The 21,216-nt window shown below is 55.8% G+C and overlaps 1 protein-coding gene across 12 annotated transcripts in view; it reads left to right on the plus strand.

Annotated features, from left to right (window-relative positions):
• CTBP2 (C-terminal binding protein 2) overlaps window positions 1-21,216 on the plus strand; it is a 146,244-nt gene that overhangs the window by 106,914 nt on the left and 18,114 nt on the right. The window contains exon 1 of one of the 12 annotated variants that reach the window (XM_079137774.1): window positions 1,607-7,180. The exons of 10 other annotated variants lie outside the window; for them this stretch is intronic. In XM_079137774.1, the coding sequence (XP_078993900.1) occupies window positions 5,503-7,180 (1,678 nt within the window). In that variant the 5' untranslated portion in view covers window positions 1,607-5,502. Of the gene's footprint in view, window positions 1-1,606; window positions 7,181-21,216 lie in introns of those variants that run through there. One more of the 12 variants, XM_079137775.1, reaches the window with a different exon arrangement.

The raw sequence follows: 21,216 nt of genomic DNA on the forward strand, positions 1-21,216 counted from the left end.
AGGCCCTCACTTTCTGCTCTGAGAATCACGCTCAGTGTTTAATTCTCAGTTGTTAATTGTTGCTCAAATGGAAACAGAAGCTTCTCTGCACTTGCCAGTTTGCTGGAGGTGCAAGTCTGTACCCTCGCCACATCTGCAGCGTGCAGGGGCTGCTCAGGTGTGGCTTTGGGGTGTGGATGTGTGGGGCAGGGTCTGTGGCGTCTCACTGCTGCTCGGCAGTGCCCTCAGCCGCCTGGTTTGTGTTCCTGGCCTGCTTTGCTCTCAGTGTATTAGCTCCTAGTCGATGGCACCTCCAAGCAGCACAGTGTCTCTTTTCCTCATAAGAACCAGCACATTGGGCTGGGGAGATACAGCTCAGTTGGTAGAATGCTTACCTCACATGCATAAGGCCCTGGGTTCAATCCCCAGCATCACAAAACACACACACACACACACACACACACACACACACTCCTACTTACAGTGGTCTGAGGGCAGCCACTACCCTGTAGACAGTGCCCCACACAAATACAAAGAATGTCCTGGACTCAGCTGCCTTCTCAAGTACTTGGAGTGAACCAGAACCCAAAGATAAACATGGCTGCCAGCTTCTTACTCTCTTTCCTACAAGTGTTAAGAGTGCACAGTGAGACTCCTCTTTCTTGACTGCTTTATAGACTGAGTTCATCTGGCCATTATTTCATAAGTTTCCTAAGCAGTGATTGGCTCTCTTTGCTAATGACACTCGGGGGCTTTGGAGTGTGTTTGCTGTCTGTCTGTCTCCATTTATAGAGGAACCTCACGTGCCATCTGAGATTTGCGCTCCTCCAGCTGAGCTGTGAAGTAGTCAGGCAAGGGGAGTGTCCTGAATGCTAATATGCGTTTGGGTACCATGGGTTTCCACAGTCCTTGTCCTTCTTTCCCTCACTCAGCTGAGGGCCTGGAGCATCCGTCGGCCTCAAGAGGAAGTGATGACCCTGGAATGAGGGAAGCAGATCCTTCCAAGACTGCGAGCGAGGTGGACAGACATCCTTTACTGTGATAAAGGAGGCTGCTTCTGAAGGCCCAGCCCTGGTGGCCTTTCTCATGCACATAAGGAAGTGGTCCTAGGGAGGGGGACCACATGCAGGTGTCTGTCATTTCCCCATCCAGTTGTACCTTCCTTGAGGCCGGGAATTATCCTCTGTGCGCCAGACAGTGCCTTGCTGGGCAGGTTGGTTGACACCCCACATGCCAAATGAAAGGGGCATGTTGAGCTAGGAAGGCCAGGTGGTGGAGGACCAGGCTCCAAGCCCCCCATGAGGGGCCACAGCCTTTCTGCCACTAGATGCCTGGGATTGTTCTTGTGGAGATTTTGTTGCCTCAATAGATTTCAATTTTATTTGAACTGGGGACAAAGTGACGAAATTGAACAAGAAAGCTTCGTGGTAGAGGGTTATTTGAGCTGGATCCTGGTGGTTGAGGAATGGCACAAAGATCACAAACCAAACAGAAAGAACGAAATCCTGGAATGTCCTGAGCCCAGTACAGAGGAGTTGAGGGGGGTATGGGGTCCGAGCCTGAGGGGTTGCAGAGCTGCAGGAAGCTGGTTAGAGAGGGAGCAAATGTTTGCTATGGGCGCAGCTCTCGAGGAGCTGAGTGACTTTTGCAGCTTGCTGTTCAGGGAGATGTGTTCTCTGCACCAGTCCCACTGGTGGGGTCCCTGAATTCACGTCTGTTCCACTGGAACTTTCTAGACAGGCCGTGGGGGTGGTTTTTTGCCCCTGGGTGAGTGGGAATGAGACCTCATCTCCGCAACACGCTTCCCAGAGCTCCGGTGGTGGAGTGGAGATGTGGGTCTGAAGCCCATGCCAGCCTTTGTTTTCACCAAGGGCCAGTGTGGAGGCTCCCGAGGGCTGGCAGAGTGCAGCCCTCTGGAAGGGGCTGGATGGGTGGGGTGCACCTGGCTCCTCACCCTCCTCGGGGAGTGGCATTGATGGGACCTGGGAGCTCGCAGCCAGGACATTGGTGGCACTTGGCACCTCTGATGGCTGCAGCGGTGTCTGCAGGATTCTGCTGGTTTTCTCTTTGTGCCTGTGCAGCTCTGACGAGGGTGGCTATAAACCCGTGCCAGACTTCCTGTGGCTCTTCCCCCCCCAGCGCCGGGGCTCCCCCGCCTTTGAGTTAGATGAGTAAGGAAATTACTTTGGTGTGGGGGGGGGGGGCACTTTTTTAAAGGGACATTTTTTAAAAGGCAGAAGGCTGTATTTAAATTTAAATTTTAGAACATTTATCTTGACAGAAACCTACAAAAAATCCACACAACCTGTCCACATTTAAAAGTAGGAAGCGGGTATGTCTGGGCCTATTTTTGGCCTCATTTCTGCCGGAAAGCAGTGCATAACCCACTAACCTCAGCCTCCTCCCTGGGGAGGCGTAGGAAAACCTCCTGGGGATGTTCTCATTTCCGCCTGTGCTTTCAAGGCGGAAGCCCTAGGGCCTGCATTGCTCCACCCTGGTGGAGGCAGCTCTCCACTGTGCTGGGGTGGGAGCTGGCGGCCTTCTGAACACAGACCGGCCCCTAGGAGGCCTTGTGACTAAGCTGGCAGTATTGTCCGCCAGGTGGGCAGGGAACACACAGCTGTCAGTGGACAGGCAGTTGAGCCAGGTGACAACCTTCCTGTCGACCTGACCTTTAGATTGGCTTTTCTTTAGATCTCGCTTTTCTAAATGATGAGACCCTCAGCGTGACCCTTTCCCAGGCAGACACAAAATGTTCATTGTGCGGGGGGCTGGCACTGATCCCTTTCTTGCTCTTCTTCCAACTCTTCTGGAACTGTCTGGACCCTTCTCCATAGTGGTCTGAGTCTCAGTCGGTCTCTGCAGTTGTGAAGGGTTGCCTTCGTTGTACGGGGAATGCAGGAGAGAGCTTTGGGCAGACATACTCATAACCCTGAGTTGGCCATTTGATCCTCTTTCAAGATTAGTTCTTTCTTGGGGTTATTTTGTCTGCAAGAATGTGGGTTGTCTTTCTTAATTTTCAAGGTAGTTTTATACTTTAGACGGTCATTCTATTTTTACTTTGTACAATTTTATATAGAGAGGCTCTTTGCAGGATTAAAAAGTCAAGTCCGCAAGACTCATGACTCTCCAAAACTGGTCCCATCTTGCCTTTCGTAGTCAACATGAGATTTTTCAGGAAAGCAGTTCTTTCTGAAAGAACCACAAAGTGTTTTTAAAAAAGTCTGCCAGAATGTTTGGAAAAGAGGGAGTCCAGGTTCAGATTTTCTGCCTCACAGAGGAAAACATCTGTCATAATATTTGGCAAATCAGAGTCAGGGCTGGGTGAGTTTGGGTGATTTCCAAGCAGAACAGGCTGGAAGAAGAAGGTGCGAATGGAATCCGGGCCTCCTGGTTCTAGAGAGGAGGCAGCACCACCCTGGGGCCCGTCTTCCCCTGCCACCCTGCCCCATGAGCTCACCTTCGGGACCAGCAGAAGTTCACCTAAGAAACATAGTGGTTGCACGAACTGTCAGATTAGCAGTCTTTGTAGTCCTGTTTGGATTTACAAATTTGGGTGTAACGGAAACTGTGTTGGACTCTGTTGGACAGAGCCCCCACCCCTGCATTCCTAGGTCTGTGATGTGACATCGTCCCAGTTGCCGTTATGGTATTTCACAGTTAAGATACTAGACCTGCAATTGAATAAAGCACCCCCCACAGGGTCAGGTACATAGTAGACGGTCCATGGATGTTAATGACAGGTGTTGTCATCTTATTGGGAAGCCCTTGTCACAGTAGTGTCCCTTCTCTCTGGCCAGTAGTGGGATCAGATGTGGCTTTAGTGAGGTGGAATTCCACCTGAGGGTCCCCCTGCCAATAATAATTATTCTAAGTATTATTCCAGTACTGGGAGAGGTTGATGAGCAGACAGACACGAGCCAGAGCCGGGAGGAAGTACCTGGCTCCAACTCTGTCCTGGGCCTTCCTCCTTACGTAGCTGCCCGCTGGTCCTCGTTCCCAGGAAGGTTGTCTATGAGGCCCCTCCCCTTTATGGAGGCAAGGAAGCTCTGCCCATGTCCTGAACAGTAATGGAGTCATAGAAGGGGTTCCGTGGTGCCGGAGTGACTGGCCACGGTCTTTGAGATTGCCTGGGCTGTGGCAGGGCGGCGCTTGGTCCATCCCTGAGGCTGGTTGCTCACTAGGCCGGAAATGACCACAGAGCTTCTGGGTTTTGGGTGAATCAGTGCATTTCCTTGGGGAGCATTGATCGTATACATGGACTTTATCCCAGATTTAACACGTATTGCTGGGTTCCTGGGGTGGGCAGGGTGAGACTGGCATCCCTTGGGCCTGCAGTTCCTAGAAATGGATCACACCCACCCTCCTGCCGCCCAGTCAGTCTTCGGCTCGTCTCACATTATTAATTTCTTTTTTTTAAATAAGTAGTATTTCTTAGTAGCTGAAGCTTCTTGGCTGCTGGTGAAGACACAGCTGCCTCAGACGGGTGGCAGTCGATTGCTTATAATTTCATTTAAACATTTTAAATGTAGCTGGCCTTTGTGGCTTCCTGACCACTTTGTGTGAATGACTGGTGCTGGCCCTGTGGCTACCACAGGGCTTCTCCTGCCCCTTGGCACGTTTGCAGGAAGGTGTGGAAAGGTGCAGCTCCCCTGTCGCTGGCCCTACTTCGCCCTGGTGGTTTGAAAGAATCTGCCTTCTGATCAGGAGGTGAAGAGTCTGTGTGGACTTTGAGCAGCAGGTCCCCTCCCATCTGTAAGCCGCGTCCTCAAAGCCACGTCCGGAGTTGGCAGAGCAGTGGCTGCAGATCTGGCCCTGTGTGGGGCACTACCCTCCAGAGTCACACACGAGGCTCTCCCATCTGCCCACATGGGTTGTTCTTAGCCGCGCGCAGTGGATTAGCGCTTCATCAGGGAGGATTAAGGCTGGACTGACATCGAAGCATCTTATTCTGTTCCTGTCGCTCTCAGGCAACCTGAGCTGGCGAGCTGGCGGCAGTTGGGGGGCAGCCTGGAGGGGAAGGGGCTGAGCTTGACCCGACAGCACCCTGGGGAGGGAGCAGGAGGGACCTCAGCCGGAAGTTCAGTGTGGGATAATTCCCAGCTGCAGGTTGGGAGGCTAGGGTGGGGCAGGCACCCGCTCCACCGTCATCGAGCTGACAAGATGTCACATGGAACCAAAGCTTTAGGGTTTTATTTAGCTCCTAATCCGCCTGCAGAGAGCCAAGGTCCATGAGAGCACAGTAGCCAGGAGGGGGACCCAGCAGGCTGGAGCACAGCCTACTTTCGGACAGACCTCGGGCTACGTTTGGGGAGGGAGGCGAAGTCGCCGTGAGTCTGCTGTTTCGCCTGCTAAGGTTTCGGGGATTAATAATTTAGACCGCGCTTTGAAACAGAAACCCCCAGTTGGTCGCTGCTGCTGTCTCGGAAGGGCTGGCGTGCAGGAGGGGCCTGGTTTTGATGCGTGTAACTGCAGATTTATGAAGAGGGCCTTCCCCCGCGCCGGCAGTCCGTCCTTCCACCCATGCCGGTTCCCAGCAGGCACGTCAACATTGGCCGATCGCAGAGCTGGGATGCCGCTGGCTGGTACGAGGGCCCCTGGGAGAGCGCCGAGGCCACGCGGCCCCCCGGGAGGAGAAGCTCTCTGACGTATGGCCCCGGGGAGGGGACCTGGTGCGAACCGCCAACCCAGCCAGTACAGGACGCGGTCCTGCCGGGGCCCGCAGAGCCCTACCTGTACCGGGAGGCCTCGTACAATTCGCTGGCTGCGAGGAAGGGCTCCACTCCCGACTTCACCTTCTACGACAGTAGACAGGCCGTGATGTCTGGTCGCGGTGCCCTGCTGCCGCGGGAGTACTATGGCGACCCGTCCAGAGGAGCCAGGGTGCCCAGGGAGCCGCCTTACTATCGGGACCCAGGTGTCAGCCGGCCAGTGCCCAGCTACGGAGTGCTTGGCAGCAGGGTGCCGTGGGAGCACGTCCAAGGCCAGTTACCTGCTCTGCAGGACACCAGTCACCTGTACCGGGATCCTGGGAGCAAAGCACTGCCTCAGGGGCAGCGGCCACAGAGCCGGGCCCCGTCTCCTGGGCGGTATGGAAGGGAACTGCTGGACACCAGGTTTGGGGTAGAGGCATCTGCCTACCCGCCAAGCCAGGTCTACAACGATGTTGGTGAAAGACCTGTGGATTCTGTCCCTGCCAGACAGGTGGCCCCAACGTGCCTGGTCGTGGACCCTGGCTCAGCTGTTCCCTCTGAGAGCAGCACGGGGGTGACCCCCGGTGCTCTGAGTCGAGGCTACGGGCCTGCCGGGGACAGCGTCCAGGCTAAAGTGGCTTACGAGAACTATGAGGCCAACCCGTCGGCGTTCCAGGGGCCCTGCAGCAAGAGGAGCGTGCTCCCTGAGTTCCTGGCCCTGCTGCGGGCAGAGGGGCTCACAGAGGCCACTCTGGCAGCCCTGTTCCAGCAAGGCTTTGACTCTCCAGCCGTCCTGGCAACCCTGGAGGACGCAGACATCAAGTCTGTCGCACCCAACCTGGGCCAGGCCCGAGTCCTGAGCCGCCTGGCCAGCAGCTGCAGGACTGAGATGCAGCTTCGGAGGCAGGACCAGGCAGGTCCCCTGCCCCGCACACGGTCCAGCAGCTTCAGCCACCGAAGTGAACTGCTGCCCAGTGACTTGGCTTCGCTGGGCCCTACAGCCCTGCAGCCAGCATCCCCGCGGGCTGGAGACGTGGCTCGGCGCCCCTCCAGTGCACCCTCCCAGCACCTCCTGGAGACGGCAGCCACCTACTCTGCCCCTGGGGCAGCCTCCCAGGGCCCCCACTTCCCCTCCAACTCCGGGTATAGCTCTCCCACCCCTTGTTCCCTGACCGCACGCCTGGGTCCCACGTACCCCTCACAGGCTGGTGTGGCCTTGACTAACCCAGGCACCTCGACCCCCCTGCACCCCAGCCCCAGAACGGCCTACTCCACCTCGTACACCGTACCCATGGAATTGCTGAAGCGGGAGCGCAGCCTGGCCGCCTCTCCGCTTCCCAGCCCCCATGGCAGCCCCCAGCTCCTGCGGAAGCCTGGGGTCTCCATGGAGCCATCCGCCCTGACGCCGGTCAGCCAAAGCCTGCACACACCTCATTCGCCATACCAGAAGGTGGCCCGGCGGACGGGAGCGCCCATCATCGTGTCCACCATGCTCACACCGGAGCCAAGTAATGCACCCTTCCCGCCTCCACCAGCAGGGACCTGGGATGTGGGAGGAATGCAGAGCTTCGAGCAGGGGGCGGTGGGTCCCGCTGGTCCTGCTTGAACCCACGGACACACACACACATCCACGGACTCTCTCTGCCAAACTGGAAGGCCACAGTGCCAGGTCTAGCTCCCAGGCTGTGGAGGGCATGGGTGCTCCTGGGTTTGGGTGCATCGTGTTACCAGGCTGGTCCTCCTCTCATGGAGTCCAGGTTGCTTTGCAGATTGCCCTTTACAGTGCTGGAGCATAGCCGTCTCCTGGAGAGACTCCAGTTGTTCAGAACAGGCTGTGACCTTCCATGCACAAGGTTTGGTGATTCTCCAGTTTGCGTTGGGTGGCTTTGGAGAAGGCAGGGATGTTTGATCAAATGCCTCCCATAAATTGTGCACTGCTCCTGAGCCATTAGGAGTGCACCGTGGCATGGAAGCATACCTCAGCAGCGCCTGCGTGTGCTCTCGAAGGCGGGAATTACCCACCATAGAGATAAAAATGTGTTTTTCCACACTTGTGGGTTAAACAAAGCAAGATGTTGAAATCCCTTAGAACTCCATGTTTCAAAAACAGATTTAGTCTCTCATTTTGGAAAATACAGTTGGGAATTCTGTTTGCTTGTAGGGAAGAATATATTTCCAAGTTGAAGAAAGGGAGGCTGATGCTTGCTGGTTTTCTTCAAAGCACAAGCCACAGGTGATTTACCACCTGTGTTTCCTTGGGCTGGGTCTAAACTTCTAGGTTGCTAAACTCTGAGCCATCAGAATTCTTAATTTTAATTTAGACTCTTGATTGAAAATTGACATGGTTAATCCTTTTTCTGCCTTTCTTCTCCCTTTGCCTCCCCAGCATAATTAGCAAATCCTTTATGGAATGAACCTTCTCCCCACCTCCACCCCCGATAACTGGCATTACAGGGTAGAGGGTGAAAATCGTGCTGACAAACGAGATCCACCCTTTTGACTGTAGCCCTGAAACCTGCTGCAGACGGTGTCGGGAGCCCCGCCCTGCGCTACAGTTTCCCCCAGGATGGCAGAGCCCAGGTGGCTGTCATGACCACTGTGACTCCAGAGTGGTCCCCCAGGCACTTCATTCTTCCAAAGGGAGACTGATGAACAGCCTGGATTTTTCTGTTTTCTCTTGCTGGAGGTTCTGGTTTTGTCTCATGTGGTTTTCTTTTCTTTTCTTTTTTTTTTTTTAAATCTGATCATATACTTGGCTTGACTTTTTTAAAACCAGCGTGTGAGAGGAGGCGAGTCAGATAATTTTTCTGAGGGCCTGCGCCTTCTCTCTCGTCAGTCTTTCTTTGCAACCAACTAATTTGCATGGCGATGACATTTGTTGCTCCAGTAATTTCATCTGATAATGGCTGGGCTTGCAAAGCGGATCTGAAAACATATTCCTTAATTATGTGTTGCTAAGCAACAGGAAGGTTTGGTCATAATCACAGAAAGATTATCTCCTCATTGAAGTTGTGGAAAGGTTTTGCTGAAGGAGGACCTGCAGAATTGTCTTATCCCCCCTTTCTGTTTATTTAGCACTGCCTCCTAACAAAAACATCCACTGTTACTGGGTGTAGGGTGAGGGATATTGTGTGAGTTGTTTGGAGTGTGATTGTTAACACACTGTTTTGCAGACCCGAGGATATTGATTTTTATTTCCTCTACGTGGCAGCAAGCCAGTGTTGAGGAAGTCTGCAGCCGGAAGCCTGCCAGCAAACGAGTTTCTCTGTCAAATGATCTATCCCATAGCGGCAGTTCCCGTCCTCGTTCCTTATCGTACATTCCATGTGGCTCATGACTCTTCCTCGCTGGGGTGGGGGCAGGGGCTTGGCATCCCCCGTATCTTTTCATCTGGGTTAATGCCACTTGTGTGGCAGGTTTGGGTATGTTGGAAGCAGCAGCAGACTGGACGGTGTGCCTGTGGTCCTTGCCCCAGGCAGGGTTGCTGAGCCCTGGGGAGGGTCACCTTTGCCTTTAAGGAAAGCACCCTGAACCAGAGTTGCCTGCTAGGTAGCCCATCTTGCCTCCTGGCCAACAGGCGGCGCTCTTCAAATCTCAGATCCAGCTGTGTTCCTCCTGTGCAGACAGGAGCATGTACGACACCCTTCAGAAACCCATCTGGAGGGAGCAGGAGTACCTAGGAAGTTGCTTGTTTTCCTGTGTCCTTTGGCATGCACACAGTGGCATTGTTTGGGGACTTTGTTGTCACTCAAGTGTCTGGTTTTCTTGTTCACAGGCTCTGGGTGTTTCAGCGGTGGCTCCATCAGGGTTCGCTGTGTGCACAAAAACACTGGGCTCCTATTTGCTAGCCTAGTGCAGCCCATGACCAGGCAGTTCAGAGCGACAGAGGTGAGACGGCAGATGCACAGGATTAACAGGCTGTGGTCAGACCCGTGTGAGCGGCACCTGGCGGATCTGCTCTTACTCCGCTGCTGACCTGGATGGCTGTGGCGCGAGCTGCAAAGCCTTCTGACAGTGACTGTCACATGTTGTCACATGCTGCTGCCTGAGCCTGCCTGTGCCCTGTGGCGAGGGGCGTATCCAGCAAGTGCCAGTGCTACCGCCATGTTCATCACCGTCTTCCCAACGTAGAGCAGGGCTCAGCCGGGGGCAGCACAGGCTCCCTTCCCTGTGAGAGATAGTCCTGCCTCCTCTCCTGGGAGGTCTGCGTTTGCTTCCAGCTGTTTGTCCTTGAAGCAGCTGGGTAGATGAAACACCATGAGACCCCCATATAGTTGACAGGGTCCTGCCGAGGACTCTTCAGGTCAGCAGAGGAGTCCATGGGCTGTTAGGAGGCTGACGGGTTACAGTGGTGTCACCAGGATTGGTCTCTCACACACCATTGCTCAAAGGGGCACTAAGATTGATTCCCAGGACTCCAGCATCATGGGTGTGAGCACCAGTCTCCTGGGTAGAAACTATCCCCAGGAGAAACCTTCCAGTCACGTGAGTCTGAGGAAGGGATTGCGTCCTTTAGACACCCGCCACCAGGTACTTTCTCAGTCATCCTCTGCCTTCTTTGAAGCGTCCTCTACTCAGAGATCTGTGCTGGGACCAGGCAAAGGCTCACTGGCCTGGAGGGTCTGCGATTCTTAAACCCTCAGACCGGAGGATGCTGGAGGAGGCCTCCACCAGGCCCCAAAGACCCCCAGAGCCTGGGTGACGCCATTCCCCACCCCGGGGTGGAGCCAGCCCGGGAAGGTGCAGCTCTGCTGCCTCCCTTCAGCATGGGAAATAGGAGAAGGGGTCCGGCCAGCAGAGAGGGGCTCCAGGCCTTTAGAATCACACAAAGTAAGCTGATATGGCAGGAAGCGGACCCGCTGGGCCAGTCCTGGGGCTACATTTGCGCTCACTGGAGGGCAAGACTCGCTCTTTGCCTTCACATGGGGTCTTTGGAAGGTTATGGTAGGAAAGGACAGTTATTGTAATTGGAGCATGTCACAGAGCCACTCGCGGGACCCTTGGAGGCAGGAGCACCAGAGTCACCCAGCCACCCTGTTCTTGGAGAAGCATCTGTGAGGAGCACCAAGCCCAACTTGTGATCAGGGCCAGAGAGGCTGGTGTGCGTGAGCTGTCGTGTGCAAGGGCTGGTATTCCATGACTCCCATGGCATCTCTTCTTGCAGTGTGGTGGAGACATGCATGGCCCGGACATTTCGGCATCAGGGAGCAGGAAGGGAATTCACCCAGGGCTTGTGGCAGGCTTCTCCCAGGCCCTGCCTCCAGCTGAGCCTCCTTCCAAATCGAGAAGGCACTGCGGGGTCCGAGCTGCCTTTCCCAGCAGAACAGCATCCAGGTCCGACTCCAGTGCCCGCTTTGTGTGCAGGTGTGGAGTCTGCTCGGCGCTCTTGGGTCCTCGTTCTCCACCTTCAGGCAGGCGTGTCATCCTGTTCCCATGGACTCCCGCGACCCATCGCCTCACTGATCTTGTCATCCCAGGTCGTTGCCACCTCTGCTGTTGTCCTGCTGCAGGGGTCACTTCTCCCACCAGTGGTGTCCACCTGCCCCAGCTGCACCCTGGGTCCCCTGCCTGTTGTACTAGGCTGAGGCCTGGGGAAGGCAGAGGCCCTCGCCGTGGGTCACCCGCCCAGGGCAGCTGCATGCTGGGCTGGGCGCTGCTGCCCACTGCCTCCACGGGCGCGTGTTAGAGCTCTGCGCTTCTGTTGGCAGCAGGGACTGAAGCTGCCTCACAGCCTTGTTGGGAGCGTGGTTAACAGAGGACGAACTCCCTGGAGGTCGCGGTCATTGGAAGCACTAGGCCTTGGCGGGGACAGGGCCTGCCCCGACAACGCTGCTTGCGTCGGCTCCATTGTCCCCCGGCCACCATACCGACTCTGTCCCTGGCAGCAGCCTCTTCTGCCCCTGGGTGCACCCTTCTTTGTGCCTGTGGAGGACACGGTGGCAGGCTGCCTGCAGCAGGCCGGCCACTGTCCTCGGGTGGGCATGAGAGGCCTCATTCTTGTCACAGATTCCAGGCGGGTGGCTGTCGGGGATCTCTGTGAGCTCACCTTGCTGCAGGACTCTGCCCGGAGGGGGCCCCCACAGAGTGACGTGTGTAGGTGGGGGTCGGGGGTCGTGTTTCCTACCTGCAGGGTGCAGGTGCAGTGGGTGGCTAGTGGGGTGGTTCTGGCCGCGCTTCCCTGCCGGTTAGCGTAAAGGAATTGACCCAGGCTCTCACAGCAGGAGAAGTTAGCCAGGACAACTGGGACTTGGCGCCCTGCACCAGATCTGCTGAAGGCGACTGGCTCAGAGGCACTGTGTCTTCTATGCAGGGACGTCCTGGTTTAGATGGCAGCCCCACATGGGGCAGCGGGGCTTGTCCAGCAGGGCCTCTCAGGATCCCTGTGCCCTGCAGGAAGCTGCCCATCAGCTGCTTTGACTGCAAAATAACAGATTTGAGTTGGAGTCCCCTCCTCTGCCCTGCACGCTTCCCGGCCCAGGTCAGAGCCCCTGGAAGACCTGCAGGCCCGGCTCCTGTGCAGAGCAGAACTGTCTGGTGGTTTTCGACTATGAAAGGGAGAGGCTGCAGGCCATGTGCCCACCCCTCTCCTCTCAAACGTGACCCTTGCTGAGTGTTCACTGTCTGCTCAGGGACTCCCTGCAATCCCTTCCATTGCCTCAGCCCAGACGCTGGGGGTGGTCTGGGGGTCGCTGGGCCTGGGAGGACCACACTGGCTGCTGGGGTCAGGTGCAGTGTAGCAACATCCCTCCACCTGTGGCTCTCTTCACTTTCCCGGTAGTGTCTTTGAAGCACAAAGGTTACATCTTTAAGTCCTTTATTTTGGGTTTCGGTGCTTTTGACGTCACCTCTGAGAAACAATTGCTTAATCCGAGGTCCTGAAGGTGGACTCCCATGTTTTCCTCTAAGAGTTGGTTGGGTTTTTTAAGATTTTTTATTTTTCTTTTTGCTTTTTGTTCTTCCTTTGGCAACTAACCTTCTATAGAAGGGAAACTATCCTTTTTTAAAGTGAGAAAGCCAACATGTATTAACAGGAAAGCTTTTCAGGTGTTTGTAGCCAATTTCTTCTCGTCACAGCATACGAGGTGAGAAATCCGAAGCATTTTCACAGATTTCTTGCTGCTGCCTGGGCGATTTTGTTCGTTTATAAAAGCAAAAGAGTACTTGTAACCCACAACTGACTAGCCCACGTTAGCCATGTAGACCGTAGGTGATTACACATTGCTGTGGGGCACACCCCGCCCCGGTGCAGGGCTCCTAGTCCTTTCCACATAAAGGAAGAAGCCAAGACGCTGCTCCCTCTGCTTGGCCTGGCTGCCCAGGAGACGGGAGGGCACCCTGTGGCTACAGTGACCACACAGGTCACTTGGCTGGATCCAGCTTGGCTGGATTGTTAGCACGCACTGTAGCCTAGAACACCTGTTCTCAGCTCCTGGCTGCAGCGAACTTGACCCCCCCAAGGAAGGGATTGGAGGCTGTGGGGAAAGAGCCCTTGCTGGGTCAGAGAGACAGGTAAGAGCCCGGGCTGTGCTCAGCAGGGTGGGGTCTCATCTTGGCATGCTCCACGGGCTCCTGGGGCATACCAGCTCTGCTCTGAGGGGACTATTCCGGATCATGGAATAGTAACAGTTGCCACCATGCATTATCTCCTGTGGCATCTACCCCCTCCTTTTTAACTTATTTTTGTTTTGCTGTACTGAGGTTAGACCAGGAACCCTCATGCCTGCTAAGAAAATGCCCTGCCACTGAGATACACCCTCAACTTGCATTTACACTTTCAAATGGAAAATCCGGGGTGCAGAGAGGTTAGCCCCCTGCTGTAGGTCAGAGAGCAGAATTGGGACTTCAGCTAGGCTGTCTGATTCCGCACTCGTTTGGTGGCTACGCCGTGATGACCCACCAGGCACAGTGTTCAGGACAGCACAGGGAAATCCATAATGGTATGAAGTTGGGGAAACACCCCGACTTTTCAACCACACTGGAAGCTGAGGTTCATGCCAGCACGAGCCCCAAGGTGCCCAGAGGCTCACTTCCCTGCTCTGTGACCTTCTGCCCTCCCCTCGCACAGTTCTGAGAACTTTGACATCACAAGCATCGTGCATGGCTCACCTCTCGGCACTTGCGGCTTCATGGGCCCTTACTGGGTGCATGCCTGTTCCCAGCTGGTGACCTCAGGGCCACGCCCCTCCCTCTGCATCATGCTGGTCTCAAAGAATGCAGGATTTGAGTCTTGTTTGACGAGTGCATAGCATTCTCCTGGAGGATTATGAGGAATATAGCTTGCTTGTTTGTTCCTAAGAGGATCTGACCCACTAACAGGAATTATTCTAACTCGCAAAAGGGCAAAACTAAGAAAAATAAATTCAGGAAAAGATGAGGCAGGTGATAAGGGCCAGAGCAGAGCTTTCCCTGCAAACTTGAGCATGAGGGAATTGCTCTGAGCTTCCTAGCATCCAAGGTAAATTTAGAAACGAGTCACTTAAAAGATTTACATTGTGCATGGGATGGGACAGCGAGCCTTTGCTTGGAAGAGGTTTTTCTCAGTGGTCTGGGGTGAATCCTGCTCTTGATCCAAGTGTTGGCTCCAAGTTTGCAGTTTGCTTTCTTACATCACCCCCCATCCCCATCCTACACCTTCCCCTTTGTGACCTCAGCTGCCCTATACAGCCACCTCCATGTTATCTTCTAATTTTTGTTGGATACACCAAGGCCTCCTGATAGAAGTTTCTAGGCTCTTACAATCTGAGGGCTGGCAGAGCGGGTCAGTTGAAAGCTCGCACCTCCCCAGACTGGCGCAGGAACTTGGTGCCTGCTCTTTTCCAGGCTGAGGGAGCTCTGCCCAGAGAGGTGAAAACAGCCTTCCCTGCTGGGGACGTTTCTGGCGAATGTTCTGTAGATCAAGACATAAATGTGAGTTTGTGGGGTTCTAGAGTTTTCCCATAAACTGGGCTTTGATCCTGGAATGCTTCGGAAGTCATCTGATTTTAAGAAAAAGTTAGAGGAAAGGAGGAGGGAGGGAGCGTCTCCCCAGTGACTCTGCTGGCAGAGGTCAGCTGCTTGACCCCACCTCTCCAGGGCTGTGGGCAGGTTCCTGGCCTCTGGCCTGCCAGATAGTAAGCCTGCAAAACGTTCTTAAGATTCACATTCCTTTTGGATTTAGGACTACGTGGAAAACTCAATGAACAGGAAGCTGGGGGGCTCCTTTCCCCTCCCGTCTTGACTCTTGGTGTCCCAGCTAACGAAGGACACATCACATTGTTAAGCATGGGCATTTGGCCTGGCTAACGTGGTGAGAAAAATGGGCCTAGGTCAACCAGGCTTTCGGGACACTTAGAGGGCATGGTGCCTGTGCCCAGGCACGCTGGTAGAATTGGTCTGATTCCAAGGGACAAACCAGCAACACAGGCAGTGAGCCAGGAGAACTTATGGCACCAGGCACTCATTGGCCGCTCAGCCCACGCTGTTCCTGGGACACCCACTCTCCTGGTGGCTTCCGTTTCCTGTCCTCTATTAAGTAAGACCCTTTGGGCACCAGGAGGAGCAGGCATGTCCTCTCAGCCTTCCTAGCCTGGGCAGGCACCTTGCAGAGTCCTCCCTGCCCCTTTGAGCCCAGGTCCCTGATCCCGCTGTGTCCACACTGTCCCCTTCCCCCGGTCCCCTGGCTTGTGCTGTAGCTCCCTCTGAGGGTGTGGGAGCCTAAATACTTGGCATGCACTCGGGGCTCTAAAATGTTCACTGGACAGTGTTCAGGCCACAAGCCCAGGCTGTCCCTGGGCTAACTGTAGCCCCTTAGTTCCTGTAGAATTCCCGCCATCACACATCACTGGTGGCAGCTGCACACAGCTGCCACACGTGTAGCAGACGTGTGGCTCCCTGGCAGCCTTTCCTTCCTCCTCCTCCTCTTGCCCTTTTTAGGCATCCCCTCCGTGTTGTCACGGACACAGTTTAGCTCTGGAGAAGCATTAGCGCCACCGCCCTAGTGCCCACTCAGTGGAGGTGGGGGGTGCCTTCTTGGAAGCAGGCGGCCTTGGGAGGTGGTGCTGGGTCGGGCCCATCCCTCAGGTGGAAGGCACGCCAGCAGGGTCTGGCTGCACAGGCTTCCTGGCTGTCTTCACAGCCAGAGTGGGCGGAGAACCGGCCTGGGGCTCAGGATGCCCACTCATGCACACTGCACAGCCGCTCAGTGTCCCCTGCCCCAAAACCAGCCTTCTGAGACTGAGGTGGATGCAGCTCCAAACGAGGCTCTCGGGACCGAGGCTCCGGCGTAGAGCACAGACTTGGTGTTTCCTGCCTGTTCCCCTGAGGTCAGTGGCGACCTGTCATCATTGTCACATGTTCTTTCCTGGCCATTGCTCTTCCATTTTGTACTGCATTTCAGAGAGAAGCTGACATGCTGGCCCCTGCAGGGGTGACGGTCTCTCTGGGTTGGTTGCTCGCTGGTGAGAACAGGGTCTCACCTTGCCGGCGTGTGCTTGGCTCTGTTCAGCAACTACATGGCTCATGAGTCTCGGGACAGTGAAGGAAGGATGTGACCACGGAGGTGTTCTTAGGCTGCTGGATGAAGCTATTTTGGACTCAGATCACCCAGAGCTTCTGCTGAGGGACTTGGAGCACATTCTTTCCCTCCAGCCTTTCTGAAGTCCTAGGAAATGGACAGATGGTAACTGGTCAACACCCTGCCCCCCAGAGTGTCTTCTAGGAAAAGCCTACCACCGGCCAACAGACGCTCACTGCTCCTGGTTTGATCCTCTCACATGAGCCTGATGGCTTGACCCTGTGTCCGGTTACTGTTTGAAAGGGACGCCCACCAAGGCTGCTGGTGGCTAGCACTCGGGTCCCGAGGCCTCAGGGAGTCCTTCCCCTCTGCCAGCACCTTGGCAGAGGCCTGTGTTTCCCTTCGGTGCCTCGACAAGCCCTGTCTGATCAGGTACAGGGCATCTGAGACACTTGGCAGAGGCCACTTCAAAGTTGCCTCCTGGCTGGGTTGCTGGGGGCCCCGATAGTATTTCCTGGACCTGTTCTGTTATCAGCCAGGACCATGGGTGTGTGCTGGGTCGGAGGACGCTGTAAAGAGGGACGGTGTATATCTGAGTCCAGGGAGCAGGGACAATGCCTGCAGTATCTGTGACTGACAGACACCACTTAGTGTTGCTTAGTGAAGGGAGAACTGATGTCCTAACTTGACTCAGGAGAGCGAGATCCTGTGTCTCTCCTGGGACTGAATCTGTCCCAGGGTTGGGCTCTGGAATTCTTGTAGCTCTGTCCAGTGTCCAAGGTGTGTTGAGCCAACGCAATCTGATGTGACTGGGAGTTCAAGAGTAAGCCGTGGGTTTGGGGCGGTCCTTCCCCTTGTGCTTGGTGAGCCCTGGGGTTCAGTGCCTGGTTTCTGGAGCCGGGTAGACCTGGACTAGAATCCTGGCTCAACCACTTGCTGGCTCTGACCTTGGGCAGGTTCAACATCCCTCCAAGTCTTTCCTCAGCCAGGGTTTAACGAACAGGTGCGGGAGAAGCACTGAGGCAGCCCTGCGAACAGGCGTGGGCTAGGAGGGCGGGCTCGGTTTCGTAGTCATGGCCCTGGGAGCAGCCGGCCGTCCACCCTCCTGGTTACTCGGAACTTGATTTACAGGTTTGTTGTGGTTCTTGGGTGCACAGGTGATTTTATTGCTTCGATAAAACATCGAAAACCAATTATGGAAAAGTGGCACTCAGCAGCAACCCTGGACATGAGACCCACTATTTTACAACTTTAGACCCATCTTGCTTGTTTCCCCACTTCCCAGGCACATAGTTGGCGAGTCCACTGCGTGTCCAATTACTGGGGCACAGAATGTGCCCCTCTAGGTGTGGCATGCTTGAAAAATCCCAGGAGACCTGTTGTCTGCAGACAGCTGCCTTTAATCTGCATCTGCTGCTGAGTGGGGTGGGTCTGCTTGGTGGTCTTCCCCGGTCCAGCTCAGGCTGCTGAGAGCTGGGTTTTTAGTTCAGGGGCTATGAGCTCCTTATAAGGCAGTTGCCACTCTTGGGGAGAGGATGCCCAGGATGGCCAAGGGACCTTACAGCTGACCCTGGCTCTGTGCCCAGTGACTTCACAGAATCGTGAGACTTGAAAAGTGAATCACCAGGGTTCTTGCAGCTACTCACCTGGAGCCCCCGCTTTGTCCTTGAGGGTTACACTTTTTAAAGTCATGGGGTTCGTCTCTTTGTACGAGGCTTGTCACATGGAAGGAGAGTGGGGGGCGCTCAAGGGCTTCTGTGGTGACCCATGGGGCAGAGTGGCTGTAGTCCTCCCAGAGGATGCCTTGGGAGCTGCGGATGGGAAAGGGGTCTCAGGAGGTAGCAGCCGAGGGGCTCCCAGCCCTGCGCACCAGCTCTTGATGAATGCCCCTCTGGGGACCTGCCAATGCACGGGATGCCAGGGCATCTCACACCTGGACACCAGCTGGTCCCCAAGCCAGTACCCAGGCCTTTGTCCAGTCTCTTCACTCTTGCATGTGACACTGGGCCTCTGGGGAAATGCAGGAGGTAGGATACAGGAAACAAGTCCTACATCTTCCTGAAAATAGAAGCAGAGCCTGTGTCCTTGGCTGCTGGACTGTGGAGCCATGTCCAGTCAGGTACTTCCTGGTGATATCCTGTAATGGTGGGCCTCTTGAGCCCAGTACCTCACCTCACTGCCTAGCTTCAGACCTCTGTCATGAGAAGCCTCTGCTTCCAGGGGTATCATTGCTTCTTAAGGTAGGGGACGTTTCACTTGGGAACATGAGTGGGTTCCCAGGGACTTTTGTGGGCGACCAGAATCAAACATTCAACCAGGGTTGTGAGTGACGGGGGCAGACGCAGGCTCTCTGGAACCTCACCCAATGTGTGAGGTGCTGAGGAACATTTTCAAACAAATGGCGAAATCCTGTTCTGGTTTTTAAGTGCCCTTTCTAAAGGGAAAAGTGTCTCTCACATTTATCTGAATGAGATGGTGCCTCCCACAAGCCTAGGCACCTGCTTCCCCCTGGCAGACGCCCAGACACCCACATATCACACAGGTGTGAGCTCACACTGGGTGAACAGCAAGCCTGCGGGGCCAGAGCGTGGTCCAGGCTGGAGCAGCAGGTGTGCATGGCTGCTGGGGACCAGGGAGTCTCATGTGGGGACCATGACCTGCCATCGAGGTGTTCCCTATGCCATCGATGGCTGTCCTATGTCACACGTCCAGCTCACTCTGCAGCAAAGACCAGAGCCGGCAGCTTGACTGAGGAACAGCCTACCAGGTCCCTCAGTGGTCATCTCGGCCCTGCATGGGCTGGTGAGACCAGACTCTCTGAAGCCCTTCTCCCCTAACAGCTATGTCGACTGGTTCCCATGCCTCCCGGACCCTCATGGAGTGTAGCGCAGAGCGGGTGTGTATTCAAAGTTGAGAAGAGCCTAGCTCGGGAGCCCTCTTGCAGTCCAGCCCCTGGTGCCTGTGGCATGCGGGGCAGCTGGGCCATCACTGCAGCTGGCTTCCTTCCCGCCTGGTGGTCTTCACCCAAGAAAGTGTGGGTGACACCTGCACTAGCTGAGCATGTGCACAGGGGCGGCCACTTTGTGACTTGACCAGCATGAGTGTCCGGCCACTTGCCGTTTGGCCAGCTCCTGCCTTGGCCGGGCCGGGTCAGGGTATGTTCAGTCGTTTCCGCTGGGCGAGGCTTGACGCAGCATGATAGTGACCTCCCTGAGATCCCAGCGGTGGGCCGTGCTCTGCCTGCAGACCCCACACGCCTGTAGGTTGGTGTGCCCACCCGTGGAGTGGGGGTGACAAAGGTCCAGAGGGGGAGGGCACCTCTGGAACAAGCTGAGCGACCTGACCCTGCGCTTTAGGAACAGATAGGGGCTCATCTGGGAAAGTGAGACGAGGGGAGTGTTTTTCAAAAGGTCGCATTAAAATTCCAAGCCCTCTGGTGGCTGGGCCCTGAAGAAGGCTCTTCTGAGTCCATTCTGGGACCTGGCGGTCTCCGCTGCCTCTCGGGAAAAAGCCTGGGGCCAGATCCCATTCCTGCAGCCTCTGCAGCTCGACCCACAGGGGTCTCGCCCCCGAGCCCTCCAGCCGCTGAGGGGAGGTGGTCCTGATCTCTCCTGCTGTCTTCGGTCCGAGCTCACTGTGGACTCCCATGGCCCCTGCCTGCCCCGCCCCTTCTCAGTGTGTCCATTAGCTTTGCCGGGTAGCAGATGGCTCTAAAATGCAGGCAGTGAGCTGGGCTGCACCTCGCACAAGCCTTCAGTCAGCCCAGGCAGCTTAGAGGGTGACGTCTAAGATTCCAGCAGGGCTCAGCCTCAGAGGTGGCACCGACCACATCAACTCAAGTGACCAGACCAGCACCCTGCCAGGGTGGGGAGTTGCCGAGACCCAGGGAGAAGGGCCCCGGGTGCATGGAGGTGGGAGTCCCAGCCCCTGCAGGACAGGAGAGGCACCCTGCTGTAAGGAGGCAGGGGCAAACCCCAAGGCCGCGACTGAGCCCAGCTGCTCGTCCCTTCTCCCTCCCCAGGTGCCACCCTCTCGGCACTGTGGGAGGGAGCCTGGGGTGTTTGAGGAGGTCATGGTCACCTGCAGTAGCAGCCTGCCTCTTCCGGAGCTCACGTCCCTTCTGCCATGTGGGAGCAGGGACCTTCACACTCTCCATCACAGGAGCAGCTGGGCTCCCTCAGTGTGGCGGGCTGATTTCAGCTGGCCTTGCAGGTGGTACTGGAGTGTCGTTGGCACAGGACGCCGAGGCCTGGAGTCCTGGCCTCAGAAAGAGTATAGGGATCAGTTAGCACGTGTCCACCGCAAAGGCAGAAATGGAAAGGTGACCAAGATGTGCGCACCCAGCTGCTTGAGAGTCTGAGGCTAGGGGAACTCACCAGTTCCAGGCCACCCTGGAACAGCTTTAAAAGGCTGGGGTGTGGCCCCACCCGGTGCAACAGAACAGAGGCCCAGCATTGACTTGCTTGGTGTGGCCAGCAGAGGCCACCCCCCGGGCTGGAGAGCCTTCTGGGGTGTCAAACGAGACTTGCAAGGGGAGGAGCCAGAGAAGAATCGGGAGCACGTGGCAAGTCTGAATGTTACTGAGTCTCCAAAATCAGGCCTGGTTGGCTCTGACCCAGACTGCCCCAGGCTTGGCGCAGACCTCCCTGGAGCACCTCCCAGGAGCACCACTGGACACGCGCCTGGCAGATGAAGGCCAATGGCGGCAGCAAGGAAGCTAAGCTGAGTTCTGATGGCAGTGGCCACCTTAAAACAACACCATGTCCACGTCCCAGTGACAAGCGCTGTTCCGAGTCACCCCCAAGCTGCCCCAGGGTGAGGGGCGAGGCAGCCTCGGTCACTTTCCAGGCCCTGTGCTCTGGTTTGCGTCACAGGTCTGGCGTTCGAAAATTCCACGGCATGGTTAGACACGTCGGCCAGGCAAGGGAGGCCTCTCAGCTAAACTGCCTGGCCTCCTGTGTTCCCTGCCCCTGCCTGTTCTGGGGCTGCTCAGAGCTGAGTCCCACATGAGGGCTCGTTTCTGTCATTATCTAGCCCCCAGTCTGGCCCCAA

This window comes from Sciurus vulgaris (assembly GCF_902686455.1).
Source record: "Sciurus vulgaris genome assembly, chromosome: 4".
In the NCBI taxonomy this organism is placed as follows: domain Eukaryota; kingdom Metazoa; phylum Chordata; class Mammalia; order Rodentia; family Sciuridae; genus Sciurus; species Sciurus vulgaris.